This window comes from Dioscorea cayenensis, chromosome 10, assembly GCF_009730915.1.
Source record: "Dioscorea cayenensis subsp. rotundata cultivar TDr96_F1 chromosome 10, TDr96_F1_v2_PseudoChromosome.rev07_lg8_w22 25.fasta, whole genome shotgun sequence".
Taxonomy (NCBI): domain Eukaryota; kingdom Viridiplantae; phylum Streptophyta; class Magnoliopsida; order Dioscoreales; family Dioscoreaceae; genus Dioscorea; species Dioscorea cayenensis.
In genome coordinates this window covers 22,940,206-22,960,950 of record NC_052480.1, presented here as the reverse complement: position 1 = coordinate 22,960,950, position 20,745 = coordinate 22,940,206, and the positions used below count along the sequence as shown (strand labels likewise).

The following is a 20,745-nucleotide window of genomic DNA, read 5'->3' as shown; positions in this document are numbered from 1 at the left end:
GTATCCACAGGGAGTAGGGAATAAAAACACTTAAATTGTTTTTTAACTAAGCGTAAAGTGAATAATAGTTGTGTGACAAGATGTAATGTAACAAAAGTAAAAGAGACAAGAAAGAGAGCACAAGTAAAGTGGAGGTAAGACAATCGATATAAATGGGATACCCAGATATTGTTCCGCCGAGGACAATCATTTCAAGTGCAAAACCCTCTGTTATGCTTTCTAACTAATGCATTAATGAGTCGTGGAGATCCTTCAATACATGGTCCCAAATCTAAGGTCAACCATGCCTAACTCTATACATGTACCGGAGGAGAAATTGAACAATCTCTCGACCTCGCACTCGTATAGAATCGCAATGAGTTCTAGGGATTCCAAGTGATAAATCCTCTTCCTAGATATAGACCTAACCCTTTGGTCCAGGTGGAAGATCCCTAGTCACAATCAAGCCCTAGGTGCTAAAATCACTTTAACGCTTCACTCCGTTGCCTCTGCAACTAAGCCCCAGCGAAAAGTCATCCCTTAGCCCATTCACTCTACTATGACCGCAAAGAACTCAAGGAAATGGAGGTAGGATAAACCACACCGGAGGGGAAAGGGGATGTTCCGCTACCTCTCGACTCACCCTCTCAACCCTCTCCAATCTAGTTTTGTCTAACTCTCGTGGTGTGTCACTCACTCACAAGGGTTACCAATAAGAATCCGCAACCCTAGTGTCATTCTAAGGGAGTATTCAAACAATCAAGCATACAAGATTGGAACTCAATTAGCACATCAATTAATAAAAGCATAATAACAAGGTTTAATGAAACAAATACATCCTAGGGTTCACAAATCTAAGTACACACTAGGGGGTTTAGCTCTCCATGGAGCTAGTTACAATCAATGAAATCGAATATAAAAACAAGTAATCCATAGAAAACCCCCTCGATAGTCATGATGATTGTCTTGTGGAGAAGCCTCTACTCGTCCAAGGGTCCCTTTGGCCGGCCAAGGATACACCTCACCGGATCAATGCCGACGAAAGCTCTCCCACTAACCTTCTTCCAAATGGAGCACGATGTCAGAGCTGTAGAACCTCTCCCAATCCCTAGCCAATACCTCTCAAAACCCTAGGCGCAACCCCCTCTCAAGTTGGGGAAAAGATGGAGAAAAGAATGTTGAAATCAGGGCTGAAATTGGCCTTAAATAGGGCTGGAATCAGGAATCCACACACCCCTGTGGATTCACCACACGGGCTTGTGGAATAACTCACGGGCGTATGAAATTTCCACACGCCCGTGTGGATTCTCTGGAAATCACTTTTCTCGGCCGGTTGTAAACAGTACCTGCTACATTGAATCTCTACAGTGTTTGCTACAGTGCCGGCCTGAAATACTCCTGAATCCGTGTTCTCATCGAGGTAACGTAAACGAGCACATGTTTACATCGTAGATCACTTTGCTTCTTCGATAAATGGCTACATTGATGGAGATCTTGCTATACATGTACAAGCCGGAATACTTGAATGTGACTGTCTTTGTGCCCCTCCAAATCATTGTGTTGACTTGAATACGAGGAGGTTGGCACACATTCTCGCATCTTGAACCCGACTTATGTCTTCGCGTTTGATCCTTCTCAAGATTTTCTTCAAATGGTGCATTCACGATCTACATTGGCTTCTTTCTTTAACATTCAGCTTCATAACCCTATATGCATGAAAGTAACATAAATGCATACATATTAGCGCTAAAACCTGATAAAAGTAATGCTCATCATAAGGAAAGAACACTTCGCATTCTTATCACACAAGCACTTATCAGAGGTCTACATGATGCCTCCCCTGGCCTTCAGGTTCCTCGAGGGTCTATTTGTCTTCTTCACCGTACTCTCTATGGTCTCAAACAGACTCCATGTGCCTGGTTTGAACAATTCAGCACAGTTGTTGAGACTATTGGTTTTACTCCGAGTATACATTATCCGACAGTTTTCGTACATTCTTCTCCTCGAGGTCAAACTATTCTTCTTTCGTATGTGGATGACATGATCCTTACTAGTGATGATTCTGTTAACATTACCTTTGTCAAATGGAAACTGTGAGACTTTCTTGATGACTGATCTAGGTCTGCTTTATTACTTCCTGGGTATAGAGATATCCTCTCATCCTGATGGTTATCATCTCTCTCAGCAGCGTTACATTCTAGATCTCCATGCTCGCTCTGGTGTGACAGACACTCGTATTGCCACTACACCGATGGAACTTTATTTGCAACTTCGTGCTTTTGATGGGGTTCCCTTATCGGATCTTTCTTGATATTGACATCTAGTTGGCAATTATGTTTACTTGGTCATCACACGTCCTGACATTTCTCCTGTTGTTCACATTCTCAATCAGTTCGTTGCGGCCCTACTTTTGTTCATTATGCTCATATTCTTTAAGTGTTACAATATCTTTGTGGCACCGTCTCGTGCGGTCTATTCTACCCGCTGATCCACTTTTCAGCTACAGGCCTATTCTTATGCTACTTGAGCCAGTTTCCTTAATGATCGAGTTTCTATCACTAGTTACTATATTTTTCTTGCATCCTCTCTTGTTGTTTGGAAGACTAAGAGATAGCATATGGTTGCCAAGTCTAGTGTTGAGACTAAGGTTTGAGCTTTGGCTTCTATTGTCTAGGAGGTTCTTTGGCTTTGTTCTATTCTACAGGATTTTGGTGTCCCAATCTCCGCATATATTCCTATTCACTATGACAGTACTGGGGCTCTTTAGATTACTGTTGATCCGATCAAGCATGAGATGACCAAACACATTGATGTGGATGCACACTTCACCCGATGTCATGTTCGTACTCAGACTGTGTCCTTTCACTATCTTCCTACAGAGGTCCAAGTGGCTGATTTCTTTACTAAGGCATAGACTCCTAATCAACATCTATTCATGCTATCCAAACTCAAGGCACATGATTTGCCTTGAGTTTAAGGGGGTTGTACGTTAGATGTGTATGTATACCTGTATATATATGTGTATATCTATATATGTATATATCATATACTTGTATTGTTGGTTTTCTATATGTAGACCTAAAGGGTTGTCCATCAATGCAAGGGATCTGATTCACCCTCTTTCTCTATCACTATCAAGTGATTAATGTACTCTAGTTTTTCCCCATGTGAATGGTTGATTTCTTGTTCAATGCTCAAAACATCTTGCAAGTGTATATTCACTCGAATTAAAATTAAACTATATATATATCGGATGAAGACAATCTAATGCTCATCAGAAGATTTTTGCGAGCACGAAATCAGGATATAGAGAAGGCGTCTGCTTTCTTCCTCAAGTATCTTAAATGGAGGCGTGAAGCATTGCCTAATAATTTCATCTCAGAGTCAGGAATACAGAATGAACTTGCTCAAAAGAAAGCTTTTATTCAAGGATATGACAAAATTGGAAAGCCAATCGGAGTTTTCATTAGCAGTAAGCACTACACAAATGATCTAAATGAGTACAAGCATAAGTTAACTGATTATTGGTTTTGAGTTAATTTGAATCAACTAAAATTCTGTAAGTCTTTATAGAGACAATATGTTGTTGCAGGGTATTGTGTGTATCTGATTGACAGTCTTTGTGTAAGGTATGCTATCCATGACAATATCTGCAAGGTATCTATGATGCATTGATGTAAAAGTGTTATGGTTGTAGTTTCATTAAGTTTTGTCTTATTTCTGCATAATGCAAGGAGCACAAGAGAAGTTCACTATAATTGCAGATCTTTGAGGGTGGGGATAAAAAAATTGTGATATTCGTGGATACCTTGCTAGTCTTGATATTTTGCAGGTTAGTTTTATCAAAATGCTTGATTAATTAATTCCGCTTTTCTTATAGTTAACAATGAAATAATCCTAAACCTTAACTTTGCGGTGCTTTACTCCATGTTTTTTTTCTGCTTGAGTTTATCAAATTATCATCTTTGGTAAGAAAACTAGCCTGAAATCTATGTTTAATAAAAAAATTGCAGGTCTTGATATTGTCCAAGTTAGTACTAACGAAACACTGGATAAATTGATTAATGTTTTCTCATAATTAACAGTTAATTAATCATAACCTCATATTATGGGCAAGTTTCACAAATTATCATCTTTGGCATGAAAATTAACTTGAAAACAATGTTGAATCACTCAATGCTGCAAAATACAATTTGCAATATTCTGGAGGTTACTTTAATGGCAGGCTGAATTAAATAAAGTTGTTTCTCAAAGCTAAACAATACACAATTAATCCTTGAACTTTACAACTTAATTATGGTTTAAATGTCAGTAGTTAATCATATTCGGCATGAAAATTAACTGGCTATTAATGTTCAATGAGTAGGAACCAGGATATAATCATTAATTATATGCTATCTTAGAAAATGAAATTTTTGATTATTTGTAATACTAGTCTTTATATGCATTGATGAAATTTTTTTTACCATGACTCATATATTTGGTGATGACACAGAGCAACTACCCAGAAAGGCTTGGGAAGGTTTTTCTAATCCATGCACCATACATATTCATGAAGCCGTGGAAGATCATTTAGCTGTTTATTGATTATAATTCCAAGAAAAAGGTCTGATCCTTAAAATAATTATTATTTATCATTTTTTTTATGTTAATAAGAAAATTAATACATGGTGATGTTTATTTTCTGATTGCCAGTTTATCTTTGTAGATGATACTAAACTCAAAGCTACATTGTTGGAAGACATTGATGAGGACCAGCTTCCTGAGAAATTTGCTGGAAAACTAAAATTGATTCATATTGAAGAAGCTAAAAACTAATCAGCATTTTTTGCTTAGTTCTTTGTTAACAAGTACATCAATCAATATAAAAGTCTTAGAATACATGTAATCTTAACTATGTGGGGTGACGTTTGGATCATTATTCATACTAAATGAAACTAATGAAAATAATAATGAGTTAGCCTTCTTAGCTCAGTGGTTGAGCACATGGCTTTTAACCATGTGGTCGTGATCCCCACAGGAGGCAATAATGTTGATATATTTTTATCATGAAAATATATTATTAACCATGTGGCCAGCCTTTTGAGGTGGTGTGGAAAACTAGCTAATCTTTTTCGTCTAATTAAAGAACGAGTGTGGAATCCTGATTGGATGGTCATTAAAGAGCCTGTGTCACCACACGGTTAACCGATGGGTTAACATCAAGGGCGTGAGAAAAGTTTAGAGGGATTTCTAGACCATTACTGGTTTGCTTGAGATTCAAACTTTGTACTTTTATGAAATTATGTTTTTGTACAATGTAAATCTTGGAGACATGATCATTTGTATACTCTTTAAAAAGTAAATTGATTTGATGACGGATATCATGTTTTATGGTTTAAAACTCATATTTACTATTCATGAGTTATGAATGTTGAAGTCCTCACTCAAGCAAAAGTTATTCTTTTATGCTATTCATGGTTTCTGTATGCACATAAATATTGATGTATGTACAAAAATGTTTAAAAGCTATATGTATTATTTTGATAGTTTGTCTTTTGGAAATTTATTAGTTTATTTTGATATTCTCTTAGAATTGTGCTAACTCACTCACCGAGTGACATTAATTAGTCACCTTCTCTCATTTCCAGGCTTTAGCATCTAGTGGCATTGTGGTGAGGCGGAGTGCTGGGCATACTACTGCTTGTTTTTCTTCACTATTTAAATCCTATGTAAGTTTATTGTTAAGCATGAACTCAATGTATCAGCATTATGGATCCACTAGTGCGTTTGTTTCCCCTATGTATCTTGGTGTTCCTTATTTGTATATCTTGAACTTTTGAACTTGTAAATTCTTTTTAGTATTGATAAATCCTAGGATTTTGTTAGCCTTGCGGTGACTTAAGGGGTTGAGTGATGTGGGTATTCCTCCTCGGATTGTCGTAGAGATTGTTGCATCTCAGGGCCCGCAGATCGGGGCGTAATAGATAATGAGTCAGTGACTAAGCCTTTCAAGATGTTGGCGCGCAATCCTTTCCCAAGTGGGCATCAGAGCCTGATAGTGCCCACACCACAGCTCAAAGAACTCAAGAAGCACAAGCTGCACAACATCATTCAAATTCAGACTGTGGAAGAAGAAATATGGTTAAAGTGATGATAAATTGATGCTTGATGAATCATTGTACTACTTGATTAGGCTCGCGAGCACTCAAGTCAAGTATTAAGATACTTGAACTCGGCTCATTTGACTACTCGAGCTAGTTGAGCTCAGCTCGACCATAACCGAGGTGAGCTCGAGTAGTTTATTGTGAATAGTGGTGTATCATTTACACCATTGGTTGACATCCATCTCTGGCACATCGAAACTCTCTCAGAAAGTTGGGTTATATATCTCCAAAATTGTGCTCAACCTATGCAGTATGCTTGGCAAAAGGATATACATTTTCATAAAATGTAACATTACAAGATTTTAAAAAAAAAACTCAAATCAATCAAGATCATAGAGCCTCCACCCTTTCTTTTCATAAGCATAGCCTATAAAAATACACTATCAATTTCTCGGACCAAATTTATCTTTTTTTTCCTGTAGTTATTTTATGCATAACATAGGCACCCCAAAACTTTCATGTGCCCATAATGCTTTTCATCAAACATAATTTCATGTGGTTGTTTGTTCAACTTAACAGAACATGTCATGTTTATCAAATAAGTCACTACCAAAACACATTTGCCTAAAAAACGGATAGGTAAAGAAGCTTGGAAGCACAACACCCTTACAATCTCAAAAATGTGCCTATGCTTACGCTCAACTCTTCTATTTTGTTGTGGTGTATTAATGCAGCTAGTTTCATGTGCAATGTCTTTATCCTTGAAGAAGTGTCATATTGGTCCTGAATCAAATTCCAAGCTATTATCACTCTATATATTTTTACCACTTTTCCAAACTGAGTTTCGACTAATTTACAAAATTCTATGAAATATTTACTAGCTTACCTTTTTTTTCCTTTTGTCAAATACACCCAAGTCTCATGACTATGATCATCAACAATAATATTGAAATAATGCATAACACAAGAAGATGCCTCATGATAAGCCCCCATAAATCATAGTGGATAAGATCAAAACAACTAGCATCATTATTATTACTGGAAGGAAAAGGTGAACAAGTCAATTTAGCTTGAAAACATGCATCGTAAATGTCCTTTAAGATCATCTTACCAACATCAGGAATAAAAAGATAAATGCTAATTTAACTGATGCCCAAGATGCCAATGGAAAACTATAAAGGGGTCCGCTTTTTTATTCTTCATTGTCAAATGCAATCTCACAGGCTTTTAGTAATAGACCCCCCTAGAAGCCTACCCACTCCAATCGACATCCTTTAGATATGGTCCCGTATCACTCAAAGCTCATTAGTAAACAAAATTTTACAATTTGACTTAGATATCAACTAATGAATTGAAATTAAGTTGCATGGCAAATTGGGCACATAAAGCATACCAACCAAAAGTCAAGTCCAAACTTAACACACTCTAATCAACATTGTGGTTGACATTTTGCACCATCAAGAAAAGTAATGGGTAGTGCCACTTGTTAACATCAAATAACAAATCCATGTATCAAGTCATGTGATTGGATGCTCTGTTTCCCATTAATACCCAAGTTAAATAATTTCAATTCTTACCGGAGAGCTTCTTAGAGTTTTCATTAGTTTGATCTAATACAGTTAATAGTTTCTGAAATTGTTCTCTCGTCATATTTGGAATACCCTTGCTATGTTCGGCTTCATCTCTTGTGACATAAAAAGCCTATGCATCTCCTTGTGCCCACCCCCTCACTTAAACTAGGTTGACATCAGCTGAAAGTTACACTTGGTCATCCACGACCATGTGATCCTCTACACCAATCTGGATATCCCAATGACCTTAAAGCACTATAATACTCTATGGTCATTCCTACCGCAGTATGCGTAGCATATCCCACTGCTCGCCTCTGCCAAATCTGTCGCCAGCTTCCCCAATACATCATTGGTGAAGCCCAACTTGTTCTCCGTCTTCAGGGCATTCATCATGAATTTCTCTAACGTATCGTAATTTTCTCTATTCAACAAACATGTTGTGATCTTTCCTTCTAGATTATTTGATAGGTATAGGAAAAACTACAATGATAGATCAATTATCTTCTTTTTGTGGCCGTTGTTTTTACTGTTGAGTATATCATGGATGAGGAAGGGAAATAACATGGATGTTGGAAGAAAGAAAAGAGATTAGCTAGCCTATTGATTATCTCGGTGCCACAAGATGGAATGGTAGGGTTAGACGGTGGTAGCTTCTTTGAAAAAATTAGAGTTGAAATTTTGGGGAGAGAAATATTCTATTCATGCTTTTACAAAGTGTACCACCATGTGTGTATATATATACAACTCTAAGAAGTTAAATAAGATAACTTATATAAGTTAAATCCTCTAATATCACTAATCACCCAAAAATACAATTTACCAAATATCTCATTACACACTTTAATAAATTCAGCTATTTTTTAATCTTTTATATATTCAACAAGAAAGAGATAATTGAAAATAATCAAGTGCATTTTTTTTCTCAAAGTCCATATTATTTACATAAAATTAAGATGCTTTATTGTTTTTCTTATAGTCAACTAGTAGACTCATGGTTAATGGATACGTGTTATGCTCCTATTGGTGAGCATCTCTGCAGGAATTCCTTTATCTATTGGGACGAAAGTGACGATTTTTTGTTCCCTTCCTCTTGGAATCCACATTGCGGCATCTGGATCATAGAATTCCCAGTTTTCTCCAATCCTCTGCTTGTCCTAGTATTATTTTTCAATCCATATTCTTGTACTTGTGATTCATAATGGGTTCAGAGGGCTCTCCAATGGCTGCAGGTGATGAGGTAGAGTGCAAGAAAGTTGCTCAAATGAGGGCTTTGGTGGAGGATCAGGACCCTTCTGCAAAGGTTCTTTTACTGTTGCCTTTGATTCCTGCTGCTTTTCTAGTCCTTTTGTTTTTATTGTGTTTATTTACTTTTCTTTTTTTATTATTTGAGAGTTCAGGACTTGTGGATTTTGGTAGATTTAAAATCACAGCAAGTTCTTAGTTAACAAATTGCAAAAATCAAATTTTGAGTTTTTGAAATGATGTGCCTGTCAAATAACAATGGAATCAATGAGTTTCAACAGTGGTTTGTGTTACTAAAATTTATTTGCTTTGGGTTTTGATTCAACAGTACACCTGCTTTCACCAAAAAAAAAAAAAAAGTGATCTTTTCCCCACTTGTCTCTCAGTTTTGAGTATAAAACATTGCACTTTTTATATAGATGTTATTTGTTTGAAAGTTTTTGCTTGAATTCATCTAAGATTTTGTTAGACATGTTTGATAATTATTGTGTTGATTTGAGAAGTTATGGATATACTTATTTTGCCTTTGGTTCAGTTGCTTTTGTAGTTTCTTTGCTTTTACTGTGTTTATGTGTTTGTCTTTCTGATTGAGCTTTAATAGATAGTAACAGTTCAAGATCTGAATGCTGGTAAATTAAAAATCACCACAAACTTTGAAGGCATTTCAGTTCTTAGTTAACAAATTTGAAATGAATTTTTTAAATTATTGAAACAATATATGTCAAACAACAACGGAAACAATGGGCTTCAACTGAGGTGTATGTTATTGCAATTTATTCCTTTTCCTTTCTGTCCCAGTTTTAAATATGAAATTTTAATGTTGTTATCTGCATCAAAGTCTATTTTTTATGGGCGTTCATCTTTATTTGAGAAATTTATCTTGAATTCATGTAAGATTTGTTAGAAATGTTTGATTATAACTGTTCTTTCAAGTGATTAATATGCTCTGGGTTTTGCCCCTTGTGAATGGTTGATTTCTTGTTCAATGCTCAAAACATTTGCAATCTTATATTCACTTGAATTAAAATTAAACTATACATATATATAGGAGGAAGACAATCCGATGCTCAAAAGATTCTTGCGAGCACGAAATCAGGATATAGAGAAGGCATCTGCTTTCTTCCTCAAGTATCTTAAATGGAGGCGTGAAACCGTGCCTAATGGTTTCATCTCAGAGTCAGAAATACATAATGAACTTGCTCAGAAGAAAGCTTTCATTCAAGGATATGACAAGATTGGAAGGCCAATCGGAGTTTTCATCGGCAGTAAGCACTATAAAAACGATCTAAATGAGAACAAGCGTAAGTTAACTGATTCTTGGTTTTGAGTTAATTTGGATCAACCAAAAATCTGTAAAGCTTCATAGAGACAATATCTTGTTGCAGGTTTTTGTGTGTACCTGATTGACAGTCTTTGTTTAAGGTATGCTATCCATGACAGTTTAATCTCCAAGATGATTTAGTGTTGATTACTTTGAATGATTTACCTGCTGATAATTGAATATCTTGAAGGTATCTATGATGCATTTATGTGAAAGTGTTATTGTTGTAGTTTGATTAAGTTTCATCTAATTTTGAAAGAATGCAAGGAGGGCAAGAGAAGTTCACTATAATTGCAGATCTTGAAGGCTGGGGATACAAAAATTGTGATATTCGCGGATACCTTGCTGGTCTTGATATTCTGCAGGTTAGTTTTATCAAAATGCTTGATTAACTAATCATGCTTTTCTTATAGTTAACAGTGAATTAATCCTGAACCTTAACTAGTTTGCAATGCTTTACTCTATGCTTTTTTTTTTCTGGTTGAGTTTCTCAAATTATCATCTTTGGTAAGAAAATTAGCTTAAATCAACGTTTAATAAAAGAATTGTTGGTCTTGATATTGTCCAAGTTAGTACCAATGAAACACTGGATAAATTGATTAATGTTTTCTCATAATTAACGGTTAATTAATCCTAACCTCTTATTATGTGCAAGTTTCTCAAGTGATCATATTTGGCATGAAAATTAACTTGAAATCAATGTTGAATCACTCAATCCTGCAAAAGACAAATTGCAATATTCTGCAGCTTACTTTTGATGGCAAGCTGAATTAAATAAACCTAATTCTAAAAGCTAAACAATACACAATTAATCCTTGAACTTTACTACTAATGTTCAATGAGTAGGAACCAGGATATAATCATTAATTATCTGATAACTTAGAAAATGATATTTCTTGTAATTCTAGTCTTTATATTTATTGATGAATTTTTTTTTACTATGCCTCATATATTTGGTGATGACAAAGAGCAACTACCCAGAAAGGCTTGGGAAGGTTTTTCTAGTCCATGCACCATCCATATTCATGAAGGCATGGAAGATCATATACCCGTTTATCGATGATAATTCTAAGAAGAAGGTCTGATGCTTAAAAACAATTATTATTTATCAGTTTTGTTTTTGTTAATGAGAAAATTAATACAAGGTGATGTTTTCTGTTTAGCAGTTTATTTTTGTGGATGATACTAAACTCAAAACTACATTGTTGGAAGACATTGCTGAGGACCAGCTTCCTGAGAAATATGGTGGAAAACTGAAATTGGTTCCTATTGAAGAAGCTGGAAACTAATCAGCAATTTTTGTTTAGTTCTTTGTTCACAAGTATTTCAATCAATATAAAAAAGTTTTAGAATACATGTAATCCTAAATTGACGTTTGGCTTCTTGGTCAAGCTGAATTACGATAATTATATTAATAATAATAAGAGCCTTCTTAGCTCAGTGGTAGAGCGCATGGCTTTTAACCATGTGGTCGTGGGTTCGATCCCCACAGAAGGCGTTGTTGTAGATATAATTTTACAGAAAATCCTATGTTTTCCTAAATTAAATGAAATTTTTTTCACCTTCATACAAAAAAAAACTTTATTATATAAAAAGAAAGGTCTTTTCTAATAAAATGAATGCATTGTTTGTATTTTTTTTAATAAAGAAGAAAAAAAGAGAAGTTTTTTTTTAATATAAGGAGCACATATAGAATATGCCAGGGAAGAAGTATAATTTAATGAATAAAAAAATAAAGTAACTAATAAGGGGAGAATATAACTTAAAAGAAAATAATAATAAATATGGCTTTGGTGACATGGGTCTAATAATATAGTAATTGGTAAGGAAAGAATGTTATCAGTTATTAACGAATAAATATAACTTTGTTATTAACGAATAAATATAACTTTGTGGATTTGACAACATGATGACTATTAAAAAAGAATATGATTCATTAATGAATAAAAATAACATAGTGTGTCGAGTAATGTGGCAACTATTATGGAAGGAGGATATACAGTAGGAGGTCTAACATTATAACAACTAGTTAGCTAATAAGGAAAGAATATGACCTATTATTGGGTAAATATGACTTAGTGGATCTAACAATGTAGCAACTAGTAAGGAAAAAAATATGATCAATAAATATGACCTTATGAGTGTTTAACAATGCAATAAACTAGCCATCTAGATATTAAACTAGTAAGAGACGGGTAAAAAGATAATTGTTTTAATGAAACTGGTAAGTGATTGGGTATCTAGCCATCTCACTAGTAATTTAGTTATCAAAATAGTAAGAGATGGCTAACTTTATATGTACTCTAACTAAATTACTAAGTGACTATCTAGTAAGGATGAAGCATGTCCAAGTGGATTTAGTCATCTTATGTGTGATACCTTGCCTCTTACTCTCCTTTCCGTTTACTTTTCTTTGAAAGTTATAAGGGTAAAGGGGTTTCATATCATTTCTTAGGTTATTTGGAGCCATTTGAGTAATTATCACCAAAACTTACTCATCTTTGTTCTTTTTTAATGTAAAAAGGCATTATTTTCCTGTGTCAAATGCTTATTTATTCTAGTCCATGTTTCAAAAGCATGAGGGTTGTGGTATTTTGATTTTTCCCCACTTCCTTACTTCGTTTTTGATCTATTTTCTCACGTGTATCTTTTGCATGCGAGTTGTTTTGGGTGTTGCCTTGTGTTAGGACCCTAGTTGGGGTCATATGGGGGTAAAAACAAAAAAAAAAAACTATACTTGTTTTTTCAAAGCCATATATGCTTGTCTTTTCAAAGCGATACTTTTCCTTTCATTCCCTTTTGCTTTTCTCTAGAAGAAGAGGCCTTGAAGAAGGAGGCCTTGAATGATGTCTCTCCTTGATAGATTGAAGTTCCATCTTTCTTTCCTCCTTCTTTCTTAAAGCTAGCAAGCTTAAGGTAAACACCCCATTCCTTCTTTGTTTTCTCCTTGTTTTCTTAATCCTTGTTAGATGAACCAAGTGCTTATTGTAAATGAGCATGTTTGAGCTTTGATTCTTGCACTATCTTCTTGTTGTTGTGTAGAAGATTGTTATGATTCCCTTGTTTGTTTCCCAAAATGTGTTGGAATCTTGAGAGAACCTTATGCTTGGAATTTCAGGGTTACTGTAAGCACAAATTGTCATTTTCTTGAAATTCTTTTTCCAAAGTATAAATCTTGATGCTTGAACTTCCTTGGTATTGTTTATTGTTAATTTTGAGGTCATATGAGTCCAAAATTTGTGCCAATTGCTCTACAGTTTTAGGGTTACATTTTCATTATTTGTAAATCCAAGTTTGCTTAAGCCTTGAGACGACTCGGGTGTGGGTGACGGTTGTCACTTTCTAAGTCTTCGTGGCCGTTGCCACGTGCCTGACTGTGGATCAGGGCATGACTTTATGATTAGTAAGAAATGAATATGACTTGTTAAGGAGTAAACATTATCTAGTGGGTTTAACATTATTGCAAAATATTGGGAATAAATATAAAAAATAAATATAATTTTGTGGGTCTAACAATGTGACAAGCTAGTAAAAAAGAAATATGACATACTGTAGATAAATAGGACCTAACAGGTCTAACAATATGGCATCTAGTTACTAGTTACTGAATTGGAAATAGATGAATAAACTACTAGATAGAAAAGTATAGTTTTAAATATATAAAAGTTCATTTTATACAAGTGATATAGAATGACTTAGTGGTTAAGATGTTAGTATTGTAACCAATTTACTATACTTTAAATCCTAACAAACATATATAACTTAGCTGGACCAAAAATATTGTAGAAAAATATAAGTTCAAATATTTAAAAATCTCATTTTATATAAATCATAGAAAATAGCTTGGTCATTCAAATGTTGGATTTGTAGCTAATTGACTATGGTGCAAATCCCTACATTTATTAGACTGTGGTGCAAATCATACGGGTAGCAGGAGTTTACAGGGTAAAAGATTCATTCTAAACAACTTCTCCTGGACGGATGAGCATTTCTTATTCACTTATGTTTATCATAACATCATGGATCTGTTTTTTCAGTTGGTTTTTTTTTTTGCTTTGAGCTCTAACTAAGCTATCTCCATTGCAGGATGTCTCTCTCGACCTACATCCAACAACACCAGTGGAGAGTTGTATGCGATGGAGGTGGCCTTATAAACAGCTCTGGATGTGGGTATTCCAATTAGACAAATGTTCATCACCAACTAATCAGCTATTGATTCTTTAAACAGCTATAACTCTCCAATAGCCTGGAGATGGAACGAGCAGATTTCCAACTTGAATTTCCTTATGTACATGAATGGCAACCCTCGTTTGCACGTTATCCCATGGACTTGGATGACTCCTACTGTCAACCTTGTAATCATGGAGCTAATTTTCAAACCTTGAATCTCTTTTTGTTTGGCTGAGATTTGCCTCGATAGATTATGAAAAGCTTCATTGTTGATGGCTTTTGCTTCAGTAATTAGTTAGTTTCAGTTGTCTGCGTTCAATCTTTATTATCTCTTATTTCCTTTTCCTTAAGTTGTTGGGTTTCTTTCTATAGTTGTGGTGATATTGTTTTGTAATTTCTCTTGTATTTAATAAAATAGCTCCGTTCGGGGTTCGTTTTAAAAAAAAAATCCCTACATTTATATTTTTTGAATGCGATCTTATGGGTCAAACAAGTAAGGAATATAATCTATAAACAGTGCGAATTATGGTGAAGTTTATATATGCAATATAGGTTTAAATTATAAATATGTGTAAATAAAATTTTGACTATACAATAGTGAAACAATCATCTAGGCTCTGTGCGGGATTTGGCTGGTTTGTTGGAGGAAGCTCCTTTCAACGGAATTTCGGAGATTGTTCACCATCGCGAGCGGCTTGTATCTTCTGATAGGGCTGTTAGGGACAAAAAGTAGTGGTCTCTCACGGTGAATGGCTCTTTTTCTATGAAGTTTTACTATAATTTTCTTATCGATGGGGGAATCCGATGCCCAATTTCTAGGTGGTTCTGGAGAAGCAACTGTCCGAAAAAAAATCAATATCTTTAATTGGCTGGCTTGGACAAATAAAATTCTCTCCCTAGAAAATTTGGAGAAGCGAGGTTGTAATAGGCTTCAGAATGCTACTTGTGTAATGTGCCATGCTGGAGTCGAGTTTGTTGATCATTTGTTCCTCCACTGCCCATTTGCAAATTTTATCTTGGTTTGCTTTGGCAACTTGTTCTCCTTCCCAGAGGCACCCAGGTCCATGAGTTGCCTTTGGGGAGAGTGGAGTTCCCTGCTTGGGCCGACACTTAGAGATAGGGGAATTTTGATTGTCAAAGCTATTGTTTGAAATATCTGGCTGGCTAGAAACGATCGTATTTTCAATTGTCCTGCATGTTCTTGATATTATCTTGAAAATCGATCGCATGATTATTCTGTGGTTTTCAGTGGTTGTTGAGGGTGCAAGAGCTAAGTATGAGAATTCCATCACTACTGTTTGACGCAGCCTGGAGTTCTTAGGTCAGCCTCCAGAGGAGCTTGGTGGTGGAACAGAGACCGAGGAGGTACAGGATTAGACCACGGGCTAGAGCTTGCACCCGTGATGGTGTGGGTGCTGCAAGGACTTTCTCTTCCTCGCTTCGGTTCCTCTTGTTGTTTGTTCTTCCGATTGTTGGTCCTGTTGTTTTTGTTGCGGCACCATCTCTAATGGCTGATTTTTGTGTATTATTGTGGGTGTATGTTGTTTGTCCCTTTTTTTTAATTGAAGTGGTTTATCCACCTTTTAAAAATATATATATATATAGTAAAACACCAAAATATTTTTTTTTTATAATGGTCCTTGATGAGTTTTCAAATCATGAAAATAACATATAATTATATTGTTTCTAACAACATCAAATATATCTTTTGCAATACATGTTATCAAACAATTATGTAATCACCAACTGTTGATTTTATTTTGCAAATCACTTTTGATCAATTTCATTACAAAAGATACACACTCCATGCTTGTTATAGTTAGAGGTAAAATTAATGCCAATATTAATAGCAAATTACCAATAAATAAATATTTGTGCTTCTTAATCTCTACCATTCTTTGTGAAAGCTCTTATATTTCCAAAAAAAAAAAACTTTTATATTCTATTCAAATTAGTAAACCTTTCGTCACCATGTACATCGACAATATAATTTCTAACTTGATGTTTAAGATCTATAAATTTAATAGCTGAAAGCTCACATGAGTAAAATTTAGTTATCTTTAACAACTTTTCCATATCAAATACTCCCAATGAACTTTTTTTAAAAAATTTGTGATTTATCCATTTTATTCAAAAAAAAATAAAATAAAATACTCCCAATGAATTCAGATGGAATTATAAAGAACTTTGTAAAGCTAATGCTTTAGAGTGGCAATAAATTTCGTGAGCAGTAATATATGGCTTGTGAATGGAGTTTTTGTATATGTTTAATGAATTTTTTTTTTACTTTATAGGTTCCATATTATTTTTTTTTAATGAAAAATCTATATTATTTAAAAGGTGAGTTCCACCTATAAACATATGTATTCAATATAAGTTTTTTTTAAAAATTATGGGTCCAAGAGCCCTACTTCAGTACTTATGCTTATAAAAAAATATTTATTACTATGTATATCTCTCTAAAATTAATATAATAAAAATATATGAGTAGGAGAGTCATCTTTTTTATCATTAATTATCTCTTATCTTCTAACTTCCACTTGCAAACATACAAAGCAGCTTTGAAGATCAACTGAAATTATATTGAGATATTTTATAACTTTTCGTGTAAATAAATATATTATTTGAAATTTTTTTTATAAAATAAGAAAGGGTTTTTATAATGATGAGAAGACGACAAAAGATGCAGGCAATAGGTTAAAAAAGTGTCCACGTAGACCAAAAGTCAGAAGAGTTGTAGTACTAAAAAAGTCAAAGGTCTTGAACGGCTACGTGACAACTCTTCTCTTCTTATTACTCTGATCTGATTGCTCAACAGTAGTAGCACCTGCACCCATCTTTCTTTCTTTCTTTCTTTCTCTATATATAATATATATAATATATATAATTAGTAATCACCCTCACTCACAATTAAAAATAAAAAAGAACTCAAAGTCCTTGATCAGTCCAATCACTGCATGCCTTCCATCTTTTTTACTACTACAAGAACAACCATATTTATCTAATCTTTTATATAACTTGTAAATTTGTAATAACCATTCTCCAATGCACACACAACCATCGCCAGCCTTTCTCTTTCTTACCATATCTCTCTCTCTCTCTCTCTCTCTCTGTATATATATATATATATATTTAAATAAATATATTTCATGGAAACATTGCTAAAGAGTTCTCACTCATTTACTTTTATAGTTGTCATTTTTATTTAGATTTGTGCTTAGGATGACTTTCAACATTACTACTATAATTCTAAATATCATAACATGCACGAATGGTCATGTGACGGGTCGGCTATGAAAAGGCCCTCTATATTCACTCCCATATTCCGGATGGATATTCTATGTTTTCATTCTTGATTGAAAAAAAATGAAGAGGAGGAAGTCCTCACTTTCCGTTCCTCCCCTCAACCCATTTTTTTTTTTTTTTAATTCAATAACTTAAGACATAAATCCAATCCTACATTATATTATATATAATATATTATTAGAGTCATAAAGTTTTTTCAAGTTAACTCATATATTATATCATATATATAGTATTTTGTAGAAGAGACCTCACAGGACAGGAAAAATACTCCTCGGCCTTATTTTATTACTAAGATCGGAGAAATTTATTCCTCCGTTTCTATCCCCGTTGGGAAGAGTACTAAGGATTCTTTACCCAAACAGAATGGATCCGGCCCAATGCCCATCTCTAATAATTTGAAATTCTAATTGTACTTTTGAACAAAATATGTGTAAGCTTTGAGCACAATATGTACTAGAGTTTAAATCCTATTAATATATAAATGTGAAGCCTATCCAAACTCATGTACATTCATTCATAGAAGAACAAATGTATGAGATGATTGTTAATTAGGATTATTTCTTATCATGTTTAAAAATATTAGTAGTGAAATCTTCTCCAAATCCATGTGATTTTGTTTTTTTTATTTTTTTCACTCATTAATTTTTTAACATTATATATATATATATATATATTATATTTTGTTTATGTTTGATGAAGAAGTGGTATGATGGAGAGATAAGAATGGACTGATGAGTGGACTGAGAGAGCTTCAGTGGATGCTCTGTTCAAAGTTGGTGCAGTAGGCCTGCAGTTCCGATACGTGAGTACAGAGTACCAGCGCATGCATGAATAGTTCCATCATGCATTCATTAAAAGCCACGTAACACCACACAAAGCTTTTCATTCATTCATTTCATTTCATTTCATTCATCCATTCATTCATTCATTTCCTTTCATTCCATTTCCCACCACTCCCCTTCTCTCATCGTACCTCCATCTTCCACCACCCCCTCCACCGCATCTTTGTCGTTTTCTCATTCACTTCATGTGTACCTCCACGTCCCTTCTATCTAACTGGTACCCTCCACATGCTGACAAAAAGAAACCCAATGCTCCACCTAGGGGTGGCAAAAATTCGGGTCCGGACAAAACCGGGTCAGGACAACTACTAATATAAATAGAAAAACTTGTGTCCGGACCCGGCCCGATTTTAAATCCGGACAAACTTGGTATGTCCAAACCCAGTTTATTTTAAAACCGGGTTATCCGGATGTCCAAATTTTTCCGAATTCTATAAATTATTTTTAAGTTCGCTCAAATATTAAATTATACAAAAATAATTTAATTCACATTAAATGTAAAAAAAAACATTAATAATCCAAAACTCAACTCAAATTATAGAAAAATCTAAGTCTTAATAGAAAAAACAATAGATGTTTAAAGTTTTTAGAAGAATGGGCTTAAAACAAATGGGCCTAAGGTTGTGGGCTTTTAAAGTTTTAGGGGTTAAAAGGGCCCGGTTGTCCGAATTTCTATGTCCGGACCCGGCCCGGATTTAAATCCGGACAACCAAGCCATGTCCGGACCCGGCCCGCATTTGCAAACCTTATGTCCAAACCCTTTTTATTCCGGGCCGGACAAAACCGGGCCGGCGGGTCCGGACAGATTATTGCCACCCCTAGCTCCACCCATCTTTTCTCAGTCAATGCGTTGACTGCTTCCAACTTGTCACATTTTACCATTTAACCACTCATATATTATTATTCTTTCATTTCATTACTTAAATTTTTGTTTTTTTATTGTAAGTACTTTAAGTATTTCTTTACTTTTGTTTTATTTACAATTTGTTTAAATAAATAGAGTAAAAGAAAACTACATATAAAAGTTTAAACATATTTAATTATTATACCATATTAACATCCTGAGAACACTGAAATATTAAAGTTGCTTTAGGTTCCACAAAAAATTATAATAAATAGCCATTAGATATTTTAGGAATTAAAGCATGTTTAATAATATTTGCCTCGCTACAAAAAATATCAAATACATCCGACATAATTTAACAAAATTAGTCTCTAGTTATGAGAACAAATTTATTAAAATTTTAGCCTTACATATGTTGAATGAGCACGCATGAAGTAAAAACTTAGGGGTGTTTGGTTCACATGATTGGAGTGGGAGTGAGAGAGGAGAGAATCCAAGCCTTTGTTTGGATGGTCATGAGTGCGAGTGAAAGAGAAGTGGATGAGGAGTGAGTGAGGAGTGAGTGAGGAGTGAGCAATTCCCCAAAATGGGAGGGTTGCTTCACTCCTCCCTCGCTCCTTGGGGAGAATGTCCAATTTACCCTTTTTATTTAATAATTAAAATAATAATTTAATTTAAATATTAATTAATTAATTAATTTTAACAATAATTATTAATTATATAATAATTTAATTAAATATAATAATCAAGATGATAATTTAATAATAATTAACAATTAAAATGAAATAATAATAACTAATAATTATAGTTAAATATTTATTTATAATAATTAATTAATTATATTTCTTCATTAATTAATTATTTATTATAGTTAATTAAATAGTAATTAATTATTTTAAAAAAATATAATTAATTATCCATTTGATATAGTTATTTATTATAGTTAATTAATTACTAATGATATTAAAAAAAATTGAAATATTTATTAATAACAATTAGTTTATTTTTTTAATTTACATAATATTCATTTGAATAAAGAGCATAAATATCATCTTATCATATTTACCTTATTTACTTTTCTCATTCTCAATAAATTACACTCTCCAATACTTATCAACCAAACACATTCTTCATTCTCACTCCTACTCCACTCCCCCTCATCTCACTGCTATTCCACTCCTCCCCCAATCCACTCCTAACAACCAAACACTCCCTTAACTCATACCAATGCACATGTTTTTCAAGGCTTCGTCTGGTTTGTAAAAAATAAAAATAAAAGAATATACCTTGTGTGGTTTAAACTTGAAAGTAAAAAACCCTTACCTGATTATATATATATATATATATACATAAATGTCTTTGATATATATATATATAAGAAAAA

At 34.0% G+C, this 20,745-nt stretch overlaps 1 protein-coding gene and 1 non-coding gene across 2 annotated transcripts; both read left to right on the top strand.

The window, feature by feature from the left end:
- Window positions 1-8,708: 8,708 nt before the first annotated feature.
- Window positions 8,709-11,575, top strand: LOC120270076 (SEC14-like protein 2). The gene is made up of 6 exons (XM_039277073.1): window positions 8,709-8,936; window positions 9,927-10,179; window positions 10,264-10,300; window positions 10,459-10,564; window positions 11,168-11,278; window positions 11,366-11,575. Exons 1-6 carry the CDS (start codon window positions 8,835-8,837, stop codon window positions 11,486-11,488), a joined length of 732 nt encoding a protein of 243 aa, XP_039133007.1. The 5' UTR covers window positions 8,709-8,834; the 3' UTR covers window positions 11,489-11,575.
- Window positions 11,576-11,625: 50 nt separating this feature from the next.
- TRNAK-UUU lies at window positions 11,626-11,697 on the top strand. The gene has a single exon. It is a non-coding gene; the product is annotated as a tRNA-Lys (tRNA).
- The last annotated feature ends 9,048 nt before the right edge of the window (window positions 11,698-20,745 follow it).